The sequence below is a fragment of the Lampris incognitus genome, chromosome 6 (assembly GCF_029633865.1).
Source record: "Lampris incognitus isolate fLamInc1 chromosome 6, fLamInc1.hap2, whole genome shotgun sequence".
NCBI lineage: Eukaryota > Metazoa > Chordata > Actinopteri > Lampriformes > Lampridae > Lampris > Lampris incognitus.
This window is the reverse complement of record NC_079216.1, coordinates 54,344,164-54,362,739: the sequence shown is the minus strand read 5'-3', so window position 1 is coordinate 54,362,739 and position 18,576 is coordinate 54,344,164. Positions and strand designations below refer to the sequence as shown.

Here is an 18,576-nt window from a genome sequence, read left to right as displayed (position 1 = left end):
AAATTGGTCCCCACAAATATATCCCAGCACACACACACACACACACACACACACACACACACGTACGCTGTTAGAGAGAGGGTACTTAAATCTTCTCACACAATAAGGAGCCCGTCCATACAGTATCAGGATGCCTCCGATTCATTTTTATGGCAGGTTACAGGATGAACCACATTTGAACCACATTTGCAAAGGGCCTTGAAATCTAAAGCCTCTTTCCACAACTCCCTATTAGCATTGTGTGGCAGCCGGTTATTAGCGGCGGGTTTCTGGTACTGAAAAGGGTTAAGCACGAATTGAGCCCACAAAGACCCCTTGGGAGCAAACGCCTCTACATAAATCCCCTCCGACTCACCCCAAAGTAGATGGCAGGATAACACTGACCCAATGACCTTTACTACAGATAGACCTATTATGGCTCACTGCCACGTGTTCAGAACGGAGCCCGTTTGTTTCAAAACATGAATTACTCAACTGAGGAAAACAAAACAGAAAATACAGCAACCTTCTCGTGCACAACACGTGGTAAAGGAAAGATCTGGGGGTTTTGTTCTTTTTAAATTGGAATATTCCCTCATTGATGAGTTCTCCTACAGCATTTGTAGCTCACGGCATGAATATTACTATAGCAACTGATTAGGTACAGACCTGAAGAAACAGACAACAGTGATTGGCAAAAGGGTAATAGGAACCAAATAGATCACGGCTGTTTTGAACAGAGGACACGTGAAATCAGAAAGCCGACTATAATATGTACACTAACTTTTGATTTCTGCCATTACAACATCTTTGGGTACACGCTCAGGTCCGGCTTACCCCGTATACTTTCACAATCACGTTTGAAGTACCCAGAAATAGACGCCCTGCGGAAGCTCCATGTGTTCGCCTCCTCTCAGCTTCTAAACGACCCAATGAGCTGAGCGAGTGAGAACTTTCTGGCAGTTGTTCTAGCAAGGGGCCTTTTTTAGAAAATTTTTTTTGGTCTTTTCCCCCCTTTTTCACCCCAATTGTACTTGGCCAATTACCCCACTCTTCTGAGCAGTCCCGGTTGCCGCTCCACCCCCTCCGCTGATCCAGGGAGGGCTGCAGACTACCACATGCCTCCTCTGACACATGTGGAGTCGCCAGCTGCCGCTTTTCACCTGACAGTGAGGAGTTTTGCCAGGGGGACGTAGCGCATGGGAGGATCACGCTATTCCCACCAGTCCCCCCCGCCTGAACAGGCGTCCCGACTGACCAGAGGAGGCGCTAGTGCAGTGACCAGGACACATACCCACATCTGGCTTTCCACCCGCAGACATGGCCAACTGTGTCTGTAGGGACACCCGACCAAGCTGGAGGAAACATGGGGACCTGAACCGGCGATCCCCGTGTTGGTAGGCAACGGAACAGACCACTACACCACCCGGATACCAGTAGCAAGGGGCATTTTAATCAAACCATAAATTAATTCCAGTTGCTGCCAGCTTAAAAAGAGAGTGACTGTTTGACCAGTATATAATTTGATTTTGAACAACAGGAACTGATGTCTAATTTTCTCACCAGGGGTTGTGTCACAGCTGAGCAATAATAATAATAATAATAGTAATAATTAAAAAAACTACAATCACTAAGTTCACATCAAGACAAATAAACCATGACAAGGTCATCATCTGTATAAATGAATCCGGTATCAGATAAGCCTCTCAGGCTCTTTCCCCCTCCTTTCATAAACATTCAGGTCAGGGAAAGATAAACTGTACAGCCCCTGAGCCATTCAAATGTCTTCTGTAAACAATGTCCCTGCCTCCCTTGTCAATCACTTTTATCCATGCCTCAGTGGAATAAACGTTAGGGTGATATGTGAAGATATTCCTGCAAAGTTGCACCTGTTAATGAGACCATACAGCTTCTGCCCTGGGGCAGGTTTCTAGCTGCCCCACAACAAATCTGATGGAATGATGACATGGACCCCAAGAGTTTGTGTAAGCACATATGTACCACAGAGGTATACTGTGATTACCTGTGTGTGTGTGTGTGTGTGTGTGTGTGTGTGTGTGTGTGTGTGTGTGTGTGTGTGTGTGTGTGTGTGTGTGTGTGTGTGAGTGTGTGAGTGTGTGTGTGTATGCAAGCATATGTGACCATGCATTTGTGTGTTCATTGCTCACCTATCCACAGCTGGGCTGCAGCTAATGCCCTCTCAGCTCTCTCGATGTGCCCCAGTTAGCAAAGCTTACAGCTCACTAATATGGTGGGTTAGAGAGAGACCCCAGTATTGGGATGTTTTTACACTTCACGCTTCACTGCTTCCACACAAAAGGCTTGGCCCCATAAACTCTAAGCCCCATAAGCCTCTGTGTCAATATTCAAAGGATGCCCACTTTCACAAACAGATGCCCATGCACAGCCACACAACAAAGACCCCCACAAGCTGGCCCGGCTTCATGGGGTGACATTTAATTGTGTGTAAATGAGATGTGGATATCATTAGCATATATTACCATTGTTTTTCTAGAAAAGCGTTGTATTTACTATACCAAAAATGATGGATAAACATGTTTTTGTCGATTTCTTATCATAATGTTATAGAGTGAGACGTTTTGCTTTGAAATCTATGAAAATGAGGCTGTGAAAATTGTTTTTAGTGCATTTAATAACCTCCTCATTAAAACTTTATTAACACTTGCAGTGCTATCATCAAGAGCAAATGCATCTCCCTGAGAAGTGTCGGTGCTAAAAACGACACAAAAATCACATCAACCTTCCCCTGTGCCTCCAAAATGAATTGTGTGGTTCCTTAAGGAAAACTCAAGACATATCCCCTTACATCATACTGCGCTGCTCATCAGTTTCACGTGGAATGGCATGCTCTCTTCGACTCAAACACCTTAAGCAACATGGTCCTCCACCCCCCACCCCCAACGGTGGGAGGCTGTAAATCAGACTTCCATCACCACCATCATCATCACCACCGTGAACAGAGTAGACATGGACCCGGTACAATGCCACAGGCTCCATTCTGGCATCCAGGAATACCGTTGTGCAAATGAAAGAACACATGCAAATAAGTCAGGCTGGCATAATAATCAGAAACACGGTTGCACACACAACCATTCCCTTGATATTGTTTCAATATTGACATTTCCTCAAGCCGACAGCAGCATAGCCATCTTCGGGTAATTAACACTTCAGTCTTGCACGTGTATACTGCTACGATCAAGTACAGCGGGGGAGACCACAGTCTGATGGTGAGAGACATAAAGAATAAAAAGGAACTTACCCAGAAGATGAGGTTGAAGAAGAACATCATGTACTTCAAACAGCAGAGACAGCCTCTTGCCATGTTGCACTTCTTGAATTCTAAAAGGAACACAAAGGATAGATCCAGGTAAAAGACCACGTATTTGCTGCCTTTGGGCGAGCTGCACTTTTTGTTGGTCTTGTCTTCTGCGCTCGCATCAGCCGCTGTCCCAGCCTGCGCCTGCTGAGTGTTGCCGCGTGGCCCCGTGGAGCCGTAGAACGCGCCAGCAGTGAAACCGCGGCCACCGAACGGGCGGCCAGACGTGGACGCTCGGGCGAAATCGGAGTCACGGCTATCTACGGACGGACTACGGTGAATGGCTGACTCCTCACTGCTGGACTTCTCCATGCTCTAGTGCTGCAGCTTCTAAGGACAGGCTCCCTGACACACAGTCTACCATAGTCTCAGAGATCACGAGACAGAAACAACTCCACAGACTCTTCCAAAATCTTACAAATCCTCCAGACTCTAAAACCCTCCACAAAAAAAAAAAAAAAAAGAAAAAAAAAGAAAAAAGATTCAGTTCACAGAGACACAATCACGTCCTGCCACAAAGCACAAAGCTGGACCAGGTAAGAGACACTCCAAAGTTGGAAGTGTGAAGGACTTGCTGCCGTCTGGGTTGGATACTGCCGAATTAGCAATAAAGGGAGGTCCCGCACGGAGCATTACCCTCGCCTTTGTGAGAGGACGTCCTCGTACGAGAAAGTTAAAACGCTCCTTTCCTCCTGTCCTGTAATGTCACAGCGCTCCTCTCTCTGCTGTGTTGTGTCGGTTGTCGCTCCGGCGGGAGTCAGACCCCCCACCCCACCCCGCCTCCCGTGAAAGTCCGTCTCTCAGCTGCTCCGCTTCCACATTCCCTTGCTGACCTCAGTGCCGATTCCCCAAGGGAAAGACGTGTCTCACACACACATCAACCTGTCAACTTTTTTCTGTTACTCCTATCCTCTTTTTTTTGTGCTCGTCTTTCTCCTCCTTTCTCTGTCCTCCACTTCAGCCCTCTGCTCTCACAAATGTGCTCTGATGCGCTCTATTTCCCTCTCTCCCTCTCTCTCTCTGTATTCGTCTTTTCTCAGCTTGACTGTCTTCTTTAGTGTAACATTCTGTGCTCAGCGGCTCATTTCTCTGCACTGGCTGTGCCACGCTCTTCCAATAGCAGCACCGGGGCTGATGTGCTATTATCAGCAGTTGCAACTAACGGGCATTCCCTATCTCCCAACTAGAGCGCTTCCCTCCTCCGCCTCCTCTCCTCTCTCGTCGGCTCTCTCACTCTCTCTTGCGCTCCCTCTATCTCTCTCGCTCTCTTGCTCTTACTCAAGCCCCTCCTCATTGCTCAGCAGGCAACCAATGCAGCAGCTCCAGCCTGATCTGAGCCCCTCCTCTCAACTCCCACCGTGTCTTTAATAAGTCCATCATTGCGCTTGGTTTGACTATACATGTTCAGCAATTTCATCCGCGCCGTCTGAATGTCAAGAGGTCTGGGAGGCCATTCATGAATTAAAAAAGAGGGAGAAGAATTGTGGAGGAGGATTGGTTGTCATGGCGTTATTGGGGGTTTTGGAATGTGGGACAGGTGGGAGGGAAAGCGTATAAACAGTGTCTGTGTAGCGTGCGACTATATAAGTTGTCAGTCTTCGGAGGATATCAGAGGCTCTAATTTCACGCATGCCAGGATAGCTTTTCAAACTGACGTCGCCGCACGCTGTTTAAAGGTGCTATATACGATATTCAGCACCAGAATCTCAGCCCAAACCAAAACAAACCCTCCCCCCTCCCTTCCCATTCTTGGCTATCATTTCATTCAGTTCTGTTGGAATATTGATTTTTACAGTATAGAGTTATATTATTAACATTAGTAACATATTCAGCTTGGTAAGAAGCTATTTCTTCGATCTGCCAAGTGACCTAATCCATCCATCCATCCCTTATCCAAACCGCTTGTCCTGCTCTCAGGGTCGCAGAATGCTGGAGCCTAACCCAGCAGTCTTTGGGCGGCAGGCGGGGAGACACCCTGGACAGGCTGCCAGTCCATCACAGGGGTGACCTAATCCATGTAAAGTAATTATTAACTTGCTAGCTAGTCTGCTAACGTAATTATTAACTTGTTAGCTATCCTGCTAACGCTAGCTACCTCACATGCACTAACATGCACGTGCGGCCGGATCGGCTTCCAAAACAAAGAACAGAGAAATTCGGATTACAACACATACAAAGGGAGTGTGACTTCATTCTCTGCTCAGGATGCCATTAATCCATCTCTTTACATAGAAATGAGTTGTTTGCTGCTATATTAATGTTCGAAATCTCATATATAACACCTTCAAACTTGCAATTTCCTTATTTCATTAGTGAACACTAAGGCTGGAACTGAATACCCGAGTTTTCGGATATTCATTTGCTGGGTAGGTATTCTGTTTCAATTTTGGATACTTTTTTTCTTCTTTTTTTTTTGCTAAATGGAGGCTATCAATAAAGGAGAACTGTAAAATAACATTTGTCAGCCCATTCTGGTACTTTATTTATACTTTTTAACTGCATTGTTAAAATGTGGAAATACAGGTGCATCTCAAAAAATTAGAATATTGTGGAAAAATTCATTATTTTCCGTAATTTAATTCAAAAAGTGAAACTTTCAAATATTCTAGATTCATTACACATAAAGTGAAATATGTCAAGCCTTTTTGTTTCAATCCAGTTGATTACAGCTTACAGCTCATGAAAATAAAAAATCCAGTATCTCAAAATATTAGAATATTACATAAGACCAATCAAAAAAAGGATTTATAATACAGAAATGTTGACCTTCTGAAAAGTATGTTCATTTATGCACTCAATACTTGGTTGGGGCTCCTTTTATACAAATTACTGCATCAATGCAGCGTGGCATGGAGGCAATCAGCCTGTGGCACTGCTGAGGTGTTATGGAAGCCCAGGTTGCTTTGATAGCGGCCTTCAGCTTGTCTGCATTGTTGGGTCTGGTGTCTCTCATTTTCCTCTTGACAATATCCCATAGATTCTCTATTGGGTTCAGGTCAGACGAGTTGGCTGGCAAATCAAGCACAGCAATACCATGGTAGTTTCGGCACTGAGGGCGGTGCCAAGTCCTGCTGGAAAATGAAATTAGCATCTTCATAAAGCTTGTCAGCAGACAGAAGCATGAAGCGCTCTAAAATCTCCTGGTAGACGGCTGCGTTGACTCTGGGCTTGATGAAACACAGTGGACCAACACCAGCAGATGACATGGCACCCCAAATCATCACTGACTGTGGAAACTTCACACTGGACTTCAATCAACTTGGATTCTGTGCCTCTTCACTCTTCCTCCAGACTCTGGGACTTTGATTTCCAAATGAAATGCAACATTTACTTTCATCTGAAAAGAGGACTTTGGACCACTGACCAACGGTCCAGTTCTTTTTCTCCTTAGCCCAGGTAAGACGCTTCTGACGTTGTCTCTGGTTCAGGAGTGGCTTGACACTAGGAATGTGACACTTGAAGCCCAGTTTCTGGGCAGGTCTGTGCGTGATGGCTCTTGATGCACTGACTCCAGCCTCAGTCCACTCCTTGTGAAGCTCCCCCAAATTCTTGAATCAGCCTTGCTTGACAATCCTCTCAAGGCTGCAGTCATCCCTGTTGCTTGTGCACCTTTTCCTACCACACTTTTCACTTCCAGTCAACGTTCCATGTACATGCTTTGATATAGCACTCTGTGAACAGCCAGCCCTTTCAGCAATGACCTTCTGTGGCTTATGGGGCATTGTCAAGAGGAAGATGCGAGACACCAGACCCAACAATGCAGATGAGCTGAAGGGCACTATCAAAGCAACCTGGGCTTCCATAACCCCCCCAGATTAAAACAAAAAAAGGCTTGACATATTTCAATTTATGTGTAATGAATCTAGAATATACAAAAGTTTCACTTTTTGAATAAAATTACGGAAAATAATGAACTTTTCCACAATATTCTAATTTTTAGAGATACACCTGTATATACTATCTCAGCTGCGGCACCTGACATCCTTCTCACTCACAGTTTATGACATCACACTTCAGTTCACTTTGGCCATTAAAAGGAACACAAATGGCCGTGTCTGCAGATGGGAAGCCGGATGTAGGTATTTGTACTGGTCACTGCACTAGCGCCTCCTCTGGTCGGTCAAGGCACCCCCCGGATCGGCAGAGAGGGGTGGTGCAGCGACCAGGATGGCTCAAAAAGAGTGGGGTAATTGGCCAGATACAATAGACCCTTTTCACAATGACGTCAATTAACTTCCGCCTTTCCACGAAGCAAATTATCTTCACTTCCGTTTGTGCCGTAGATGACTCATGGATGTAGAGACAACTTCTAAAAATGCAGGAATGCTCAACCTGAACTAATTTCACAAGGTAACGTTAAGACTAGCTAATCATAGTCATAGGATTATGACTATGATTCTGTCTGTCTTTCTTTAAAGTATTTTTTTCTGACTAGCTATCTGTCTGTCTGTCTGTCTGTCTGCCCGTCCGTCTGCCTATCTATCTATCTGTCTGTCTGTCTGTCTGTCTGTCTGTCTGTCTGTCTGTCTTTCCATCCGTCCATCTATCTATCTATTCATAATAATGCAGGTCTTATGACGCATACTTTCGCTGAAATATTCTTGTTTTCATCTCTGAATGGTCGACAGAAGGATCATATTTGTTCCAAGTTGCTGTAGCACTTTCATTTGTTAATTTTTCTATCAAACCTATTCTCAGCAAACGGCGGCAAAACCACATTTCGGCAGCACTGATCTTCTTTTCATCTATTTTAGGCAAAGTCCATCCTTCACTTCCGTATATCATGACTGGCCATACGACTGTTTGTAGTATCTTCATTTTCAGATTGGTTGAGCTGGCGTGATCTTTCCATAAGTTATTTTGTTGAATTCAAGATATCTATCTCTCTCTCTTTCTCTCTCAAGATCTCGCTTTTTTCTCGGACTATGATTTAAAGTTATTGCCTTTAAACTAAGTTATGTAGCATAATCAAACAGGTACCGTTCGATGAGGAATTTGTCACCTTTGTCGAGTTTGGACCGTTTGGTTAATGCAAATGTTTCGGCAATCCGTGGTACATCATCTAGCCATATTTCAGGCAGGTTTGTGAGCGAATGTGTAAACTCCATAGTTCATCCGGAAGTTAGCGTACCCTGCAAGGAGTCAGAACGGAAGTTCTCTGACGTCATGTGAAAAGGACCTATGGGGGGAAATTAAAACGTAAACATGGCCAAGATGGTGTTCTGAGCGGTGACGTTTTTGTGAGCTCTGCAAACCTAATTGTTTTTTTTAACTAAATACGGTGAACAAGGACTTTATTTGCGCCTATTGCACAATTACTACTCACCCGCAACTTTTGCTGATGCCAACAAACCAAAATGAGCAAACTTGAGAAAAGAAAGAACGAACTTAGGAAGTCTACAGCTAACATCAGCCCCGCTAGCAAGCCTGCTAACGTTAGCCAAACTAAGAAGTCAACTTCAACACCTGATAAGCATGCTGACGGTAAACATACTTTTCTCGACTCCACGCATGACTATCTCGAAGCGGTACCCGAACCACCACAATTTGCCCTGATGGAAGAAGACTTTCCTTCGCTTCCTCTCACACCATGTTGCTCTCCGGCCGGTAAGCTAAGAAAAGTTGGGGACGCGGAGACAACTACTGTTCTCTCCCAGCTCACGGCTCTTACTAGCCTGATTAACTCGAGGTCGGATACGCTGGAAAAAATGGTCAGTGGCAACACCACAGTGATCTCCGAGGTGAAAATGGCAGTTCAAGAGAACACTAAACAAATCACAGCCGTGAAAGAGTCATTTGATGCTGTATGTGCTGAGATAAATGATATGAAGGACAGAGTTGTCAACGCTGAATCACAGCTTGAAAAATACAAGGCATACGCTGAAACACAGGAGAAGCGGATCTCTCACCTGGAGAGCTATTCACGACGTTGGAATTTAAAACTATACGGCTTGGCCGAGAAGGAGAAGCAAGACTTGCGGCAAGAGGTCATCCAGGTGTGCCAGTCTGTTTTACCGGTGGCGAAGGATAAACTACCAGACGTCGTGGATACGGTGCACCGCCTCGGTCCTAAGAAACCCAGCAACAACCAACCCAGAGGCGTCATCATGCAGTTCACATCCAGGGTCCACCGTGATGCTGTATGGCGAGCCGCAAAGAAGTCAGCCTTCCTGAAAGACAACAACTTAAAGCTTGCAGAGGATCTGTCAGCTGATGACCGCGACCGGAGAAACCGACTCTGGCCCGCCGTGGATAAAGCACGCAAGGAAAATAAGTTAGCATTTTTCGTCGGGGGATGCGCGTTCGTGAATGGGAAAGAAATATTTCCACCTCCATGACGTTTTCTGAGGTAGCACAAGGTACAAACTGAAGTAATACACGGTTCAACTGCCTTCTATTCATCTCTTACATTGACTGCTCTTTTTTCTTGTTACTTGATATTAGGTTTAATTGCACTCAAAAGCTAACCAGGTTTAAGCTGCCATATATTTCTCAGTTATTTATAATTTGAATATGCACTTTATTTTAAGCACTCATGCATACATTGAGTATTGTGTGAGTTGAACAGCAGCTATTTTTGTTGGACTATTTAAAACGAGTGAGAGATTTCACTTTTTGCCTTCAAAACTCACACACTCACATGAGGCGAGCTATATGTTACTTTGGCTGTATTTTATTATAAATACGTTTTGTTATGGCTCAAGTTCACTGGTCCTTCATCCAGGGTTTGCAGTTCTCACCTTCAACAGTACTCTCTTAAGTGACCACAAGTTCTAATTTTAACCACTTCTTCACTTATTTGGTCTAAGCTTTCACTTATTTGTCCTTTTTTCTTTTTTTCTTTCCTTGCTCTATCCTTATGTCATTGTCTATTATCTCTTTAAATGCGAGAGGTTTAAGAAGCAATGTGAAACGTAAAGCCATATTTTTATATTGTAAGCAGTTTGGCACAGATTTTTGCTTTATACAAGAGTCCCACTCAATTGAGCAAGACAAGTGTTTCTGGAGGTCGCAGTGGGGAAATGATTTGTGGTTGTCCCATGGTACAGAGCGTTCTGCTGGTGTTTGTATACTGAAAAACAGATTTAATGGAAAAATCTTAATCTCTGACTGTGATAAAGACGGTCATTATATTATTCTGATACTTGAGGTTGCATACTCTATCTATATTTTAGTCAATGTGTATGGATTTAACAGTCAAACAGAGAATAATCTTTATTTTGACAGGTTGGAAGAGCGTTTACTGCACTGGCTGTCCAAATATCCAGGTTCTTTTATAATCTTTGGTGGAGACTTTAATGTTGTATTTGATAATTGCATGGATAGGTGGCCTTCTGGGGGTTTAGACTTCTCTAACTCACATGTAAAGTTGTTTGCACAAAGATTTGATTTATTAGATTCATGGAGGGATTCTCATCCAGCTCAAAGAGCATACACATGGTGCAATAAGACACAAACCAGTCACTCACGGATTGATTATTGGCTTATTTCAAAAGACTTGAAAGAAGTTAAAACTGATTTTTCCTACGCCGCTTTCAGATCACAAAACAATTCACTTAAATATCTCTTTGTCATCGTCTTCTGATGCTAAAGCGTCATATTGGAAGCTTAACAATACTATCCTTGAGCATAAGGAAGTAGTTACTGAAGTTCATAGTTTAATAAGGCTTCACTGGAGTAAAGCTCGGGCTGAAAATATGTTTTGTAACAACTGGGAGCTTTTGAAATATGAACTTGGCAAATTTTTTCGTAAATATAGCATTTGTTTGGCAAAGAAAAGAAGGGCTGACGAGAATGAAACAATACATAAGATTACATCTTTAACATCCAACCAAAACGACTATGATAAGGCAGAACTAATTGACTTGCAGCATAGGTTGGATGAGATTTATAAGCGCAAAGCTGAAGGAGCATTTGTTAGGTCTCGCAAAAAGTGGCTTAAAGAAGGAGAGCCAGACTCTGCATATTTTTTCAGACTCGAGAAACACCAATCCAGCATTAACTCTATTCTACAACTAAATATTAATGGGACAATTTCTAACGATAAGAATACCATAGCAAAGTATTGTGCTGATTTTTATAGTAAACTATACTCTTCCAGTTATTGCCCTCAAGCTGCTTCTGATTTTTTTAACTCCATAGATAATATTACTCAGCTGAGTGAGGCTGACAGTGAACTATGTGATAGGTCAATTTCTCTGAATGAGGTCGCAGATGCTATAAAGTGTCTAAAAGTTAATAAGTCTCCTGGTACAGATGGCCTTACTGCCAAAGTTTATAAGCAGTTCTCTGACAGCTTAGCCCCATTTCTTGTGGAAGTCTTTAAGGAAAGTATTGATAGGGGTGCGCTCCCTCCCACTTTATCTCAAGGCCTAATCACCCTGATTCCCAAACCTAGAAAGGACCCCTTAGTCTTAGATAATTGGCGACCAATTTCCTTATTGAACAACGATTACAAGATACTAGCGCTGATTCTTGCAAATAGAGTAAAACCTGTTTTAGATACTGTTATTGATGAGTGTCAGTCCGGGTTTATGCAGAATCGTCATATTTCAAATAACATAAGACTAATCTTAGATATAATAGACTACTCAGAATTTGTGCAGGATGAGAGTTTTATTCTTCTTTTGGATTTTTATAAGGCCTTTGACTCCTTAGAACATGATTTTATTATTACTGCTTTGAAGAAATTTGGTTTTGGTCAATCCTTTTGCAATGCAGTTCATACTTTATATTTCAATAGTAATAGTTCCATAAAACTTGTTAGTGGTACTTCCCCAAGATTTTCTTTGAAACGTGGAGTGAGGCAGGGGTGCCCCCTTTCAGTGTATCTGTTTCTTCTTTCTGTACAACTCCTTAATTTACATATTAAACTCAGTTCATTAAAGGGTATGGTCGTAGCTGACAGAGAAATATTTATAAGTCAACTGGCAGATGACACGGCTCTCTTTCTCAGAGATGCCTCGCAAGTTTCTGTCGCATCAACAGTATCCAGTCCTTCTCGAAAGCCTCTGGACTTTTCCTTAATCTTAATAAATGTGAACTTTTGCCTGTTAAAGACTGTTTGGCGACCTCAATTCATGGGATTCCTGTGAAAGACTCTGTAACATACCTCGGTATTCAAATCACTAAAGATAGGCAATCCTGAAGCTCTGTAAACTTCAGCCCTATTATAGAAAAGTCCCAAAAAAACTTTAATCGCTGGCTGCAGAGAGACTTGTCTCTAAGGGGTAGAGAGTTCTGCTTTCGAAGGCAGAAGGAATCTCTCGTCTAACCTATGCTGCTCAGTCCTTACATGTTGATAACACAATCTGCAAATCAATTGATAAAACGTTAAACAATTTTTTATGGAAAAACAAAACCCACTATTTACGAAAATCTGTTACTTTAAGCGCATATGACAAAGGTGGTTTGAATTTTATTGATTTTGGTGCACTCAACAATACCTTCAAGATAAACTGGATAAAAAAATATTTGAAAAATCCCACATCTATCTGGACATTTCACATCATGTGTTCTCAAACTTAGGCGGCCTTAATTTCCTGCTGCTATGTAATTATAGCATTCCAAAAATACCTCTGAAACTTTCTCACGTCCATCAACAGGTCCTTTTAGCGTGGGCATTGATATACAAACACAATTTCTCTCCACACAATTGTTTCATCTGGAACAACTGTAATATTGTTTATAAGAACAAAACATTGTTTTTGGACAGATGGTTTAACAATGGTCTTGTTTTAGTTGGTCAATTGTTCAAAAAAGATGGGCTGCTATATAATTACGCTGAACTTCTAATGAGATATAATGTACCAGTAACGACTAGAGAATTTTCGGTGGTATTTGATGCTATCCCTTCTGGTTTGTGCACGTTATTCAGGTCCTCTGGCAGCTCTCCTCTCATATCATTCAACCCTCCTGATGTGTCACAGTCTCCTCTTGGTACTGTGCTTCTCATCATGTAAACTTCTGAACTCCAGAATAAGAGCCATGTTTCAGGATAGCCTAGTTTCCGTCCCACCAGCAACCTTTTTTTGGAACAACTTTGTGAATGATGTTGAATGGAAGAAAGTTTGGTCGTTACCACAAAGATTTTTTTTAACAAACAAAGTCAAAGAGATTTCATTTAAATTGCTACACAAATTCTACCCTGCAAAACAATATTTATCAAAGTTTAAAAATGATATAGATGTTGAAGGTTCTTTTTGCCAAATGCATCCTGAAACATGTGTCCACTTATTCTGGTCATTTCAGTTCACTTATAAATTCTGGAGAGACTTCCACAAGTTTATCGCTGATTTTGTCTTCTCTGATTTTCACCTTTACTAAAAGAATGTTATTTTTGGTTTTCATAATTTTAATCACAAAGATGGTGATGCATTCTTTTTTATAAATATGCTTTTATTTCTAGCCAACTTTCATATACATAAATGTAAATTCTCCAACAGAAAGCCTGAACTCTTTGCACTTAAAAAAGAAGTTGAACAATATATAAGGACAATCTCTACTTCAAAAAACACAAAGGTTTTAAAAACTATCAACATTTGCAAATCTCTGAATCTGTTTACATAAAATATGATTTCACCTTTATTTACTTATTTTTTTCTGTTATTTATTTTTTATAATTTACTTTCTCTTTTGTGTCTTTGTTTTTTTTTAGTCTTCAATCTATTGTTTTTGTGGTGTCTCGTGTGTCTATTTTGCTCTGTTTGAATGTATTTGAAGTATCAATAAAGTAAGAAAAAAAAAGAAATTAAAACGTAACTAAATAAATAAAGGGAAGAAAAAATGGCGACGATCTCAGCTGTGTGGCAACACTTAAACTGAGCGATGACAAGGTAGTGTGCCAAATTTGAAACCGGCAATTTGAAATCGGCCTACCACGGTGGCACAACAAGCATGAATGCTGTAAGTAGTAGGCTATTCTTATACGGTGTAAAAGACAAGAGACTATACTAGCTAGCAAACTTAGCTTAGCTCACGTGTTTTCCAGTCGCCATTATCAAGTTGCATTTATCCGCCATTTAAACAGTAACCTCACCGGGGGTCCGGGTGGCATGGTGGTCTATTCCGTTGCCTACCAATGCGGGGATCGCCAAATCGAACCCCTGTGTTACCTCCGGCTTCGGGCGTCCCTACAGACAATATTGGTCGTGTCTGCAGGTGGGAAGCCGGATGTGGGTATGTGTCCTGGTCGCTGCACTAGCGCCTCCTCTGGTCGGTCGAGGTGCCTGTTCGGGGGAGGGGGGAATAGCGCGGTCCTCCCACGCGCTACGTCCCCCTGATGAAACTCTTCACTGTCAGGTGAAAAGAAGCGGCGGCAACTCCACATGTATCGGAGGAGGCATGCGGTAGTCTGCAGCCCTCTCCAGCTCGGCAGAGGGGGTGGAGCAGCGACCGGGATGGCTCGGAAAATAGGGAAATTGGCAAAGTGCAATGTGGGGGGAAAAAGGGAAAAAAACAAAAAAACCCAGTAATGAATGATTTAATGAATGAATGCCTTTATTTGTCACTGCACAGCTGTACAACGAAATTAAGTGCAACTCCTCGGTGGTACAGATAAAAAATAACTAAAAAGTAACCTCACACATGATAAAAACGTGCACTTACTTTGCTTGGAAAATAGTTGCAACTGATCTGAATAGTTAAAATAAAACTTAAGGAGTAATGTGGGAACATCTGCGACTAAGGCAATTATTGGCATAAAAAAGTCCAATAATAATTTGCTAAGGCTATCTCATTAAGTGTTGTGATAAGTTACAAGGGGCGAGAGGACATGCAGGTGGCTGGTGTGACAGAGGAAGATGCAGAGGAGAGGAAGAGATGAAAACGGATGATCTGCTGTGGTGACCCCTAACGGGAGCAGCCGAAAGTAGTAGTAGTAGTAGTAGTAGTAGTAGTAGTAGTTGTTGTTATAAGTGAAATAAGTGTGTTTTGTATCTCTGAATCTTGTTGGGTTTAGGTTGTAAAATGTTATAGAGTTATACTAATAGCTGACAGGAACTGGAGTTGGCCCCGCCCACTGCTCCTATTGTATAGGAAAGGTTAAATGTGGAGGACAAATTTCATTTCAATTTATGCGAGTACTGAGAAATGACAATAAAGCAATTACACATCAACATAAATCTCAAATCTTGAATTTGTCGGCGCTAGTATTTTGTTTCTGTTCTTCCATTTCATGGCGCTTTCTCGGGTGTTGTTTCAGATTCAGAGCCTATTATAATGAGCATTTATATAGATCTATAATTTATCCATGATAAGAAAGAATTGTCACAAGCTGTTATATCACAAGAAATGAATAGATAGGACTTCGTTCAACCAAATCCCTCGGATTACAAACATGCATAAAACACACTAAAACTGGGCGTCCGGGTAGCGTAGCGGTCGATTCCGTTGCCTACCAACACAGGGCTCGCTGGTTTGAAACCCTGTGTTACCCCCCGTCTTGGTCGGCTGCCCTACAGACACAACTGGCCGCGTCTGCGGGTGGGAAGCCGGATGTGGGTATGTGTCCTGGTCGCTGCACTAGCACCTCCTCTGGTCGGCTGGGACACCTGTTTGGGGGGGGAAGGGGAACTGGGGGGAATAGCATGATCCTCCCACGTGCTACATCCCCTTGGTGAAACTCCTCACTGTCAGGTGAAAAGAAGCGGCTGGTGACATGTATTGGAGGAGGCATGTAGCAGTCTGTAGCCCTCCCCGGATCAGCAGAGGGGGTGGAGCAGCGACCGGGACGGCTCGGAAAATAGAGTAATTGGCCAAGTACAATTGGGGAGAAAAAGGGGGAATGCTGTGATTGCAACTATTCCCAAATCCTCTGTGAATACACATGGCCATTGAAACTCTAGTTAATGGTCACGGCAATTTGCATATGAAACCGATGGTTGTTTTTGGTCGTTACGCCACTGTGTTGTTTATAAGGGTGGGGATACCTGCAGTCAATTGAGACTGAAGAGGTCACTTAGATGAGTGATGAAACGTTTCTCTCCATAAACGTTGTGTCTAGATGAACTGATTTGACTTTCTGTGATTTTTTTTTTTTTACCTGGATTATTGCGCATGCATGAAGACAATGGGATTAATGGGAATTATGGCACCATTTGAAGCATGGAAAGGGGATATTGGTTAAACAATACTTAACACCTTCCTATAGAAACTCGGGAGTAAAATGATGACAATCTCAGTTATATCAAACACTTAATTGTCAACAAATTTTAGCTGTTAAAGTTTTTTACGAGCTTTACTCTCACAAGAATCAGGTCCAAAATACAAGCTGTGTCCCTACATCTAACTGACAATTATGAAGTGCCACCTTGACAATAAAGGACTAGCCGACAATTATGATAATTGTCGGCTAGTCCTTTATTGTCGAGCCATCAGATCTTAGATGTAGGAATACAGGTTTATTCTGGACTAAAGGGCAATCCGACGATTATAAGGGTGGCACTGAAAAGACAGCTTAAAGAGGGCAAAGTGTTCATGTCGTGTCTGTTCATGACTGCTTTCTGGAGTTCAATTCCCCAGTTAACTGTAACAATGGCAAAAAATGTATAATTTCACCCCCAAAGTTAACCTTTTGTCAGAGCTTGTCTTGCTAGAACGGGTGTGCTGTTAGGCCGTGCATTGTTGTGTTGTGGTAATGGTCTTCTGACAGCAGGCTGTGGCTGAGTGCCCCACGGACAGATGGAGGGAGTTTCAACTGAATGGTCTTAAAGGTAAACCCAGTAATACCCCATTGACATGGGCAACGTAATCCAATTTTCTTGTGTTTTAGATCAACGTAAGCAAACACAGCTCTGGCAAGCTTCAGGGCTTTCCAACACTGAAGGAAGAGTGACTCCAGAAAGCAAGAACGTTCTTTGAGGAAAAATATAAGAAATGTGTCAACCAATCCTACATTAGCACTGTGATCTGTGCCACTGGCCCGGCTTCAACCGTTTACCATGCCAGTTGTTTTCACAGATCAGAAAAAACATCTCTCATCAGAGAGGAAACTAATTAGTAAAATCAGCTGATCTACTATTTGCTTATAGATTCAAAACGTGTGTGTGTGTGTGTGTGTGTGTGTGTGTGTGTGTGTGTGTGTGTGTGTGTGTGTGTAAATCATTGGCATATGGTTTGAAGCTGCTGCTCTATATCATTATAAAGGTTGAACTTCAAATTGTGTCTTCCACATTAAAAGACAATCATACCCGTTTCCTGTTTCCTGTATCATCAACTTGATTTAAAAAGCAAAAATGACCTGAGTAAACTGCCACCAAATACATCCTCTTTATGTTTGGATTTAAAACAGCTGTAAAAAAAAGAAAAAGAAGAAATGTTAGCGTCCAGCAGGCATTTCCAGCATTGGAACATTATTTAGTGATTGGTGAGATTGAAGCCTGTTAGATATCATCACAAATTCTAAAGTGTCTTTGACTAAATAGGTTCGCAGTTCTAAAATTGGTCCCGGTGTCTTTAGAGATGACGGCCACACACTGTCAAGGCACACTCATATTGTAATGGGGATTAAATGCCATTGCTGCCAACCGTGGTAGTGTTGCATGATTAAAGTGGCTGCAGCTCAGTGGAGCTAGCAGAATTGCCACCGTCCCATGGCAGCAGATGTGGCAGTCACCATGGCTGGTTTTTGAAGCCAATGCGGAAGTGCCTTAAGATGCAGTTCCTCTAATGACCGATAGACGCTGGCTCCAAAAAAGTTATTTGGAAGTCAACGAGGAAAAACAAAAAACTTCTCACTGGAAAATGTTTTTCCACAAGAAGATAGGGTCTCATTAGCTAATTTCACTTTTATTAAATTTTGATGGGGTTTTTAAAAACGTATTACTCCATGGGAGTCCGGGTAGCATAGTGGTCTATTCCATTGCCTACCAACATGGGGCTCCCAGTTCGAATCCCTGTGTTGCCTTCGGCTTGGTCGGGCATCCCTACAGACACAATCGGCCGTGTCTGCGGATGAGAACGTGAATGTGGGTATGTGTCCTGGTTGCTGCACCAGCGCCTCCTCTGGCCAGTCGGGGCAACTGTTTGGGGGGTGGGACTGGGGAGGACTAGCATGGTCCTCCCACACGCTACGTCCCCCTGGCGAAACTCCTCACTGTCAGGTGAAAAGAAGCGGCTGGCAACTCCACATAGTATATTGGAGGAGGCATGTGGTAGTTTGCAGCCTTCCCCGGATTGGCAGAGGGGGTGCAGCAGTGACCAGGAGGGCTTGGAAGAGTGGGGTAATTGGCCAGATAAAATTGGGGAGAAAAAGGGGGGTG

The 18,576-nt window shown here is 42.8% G+C and overlaps 1 protein-coding gene across 2 annotated transcripts in view; it reads right to left on the bottom strand.

Moving 5' to 3' along the window:
- Positions 1-18,576, bottom strand: part of tspan9a (tetraspanin 9a) — a 386,869-nt gene that overhangs the window by 150,134 nt on the left and 218,159 nt on the right. Inside the window, exon 4 of one of the 2 annotated variants that reach the window (XM_056281373.1) lies at positions 3,260-3,339. In XM_056281373.1, the coding sequence (XP_056137348.1) occupies positions 3,260-3,322 (63 nt within the window). In that variant the 5' untranslated portion in view covers positions 3,323-3,339. Of the gene's footprint in view, positions 1-3,259; positions 3,629-18,576 lie in introns of those variants that run through there. The other variant, XM_056281372.1, reaches the window with a different exon arrangement.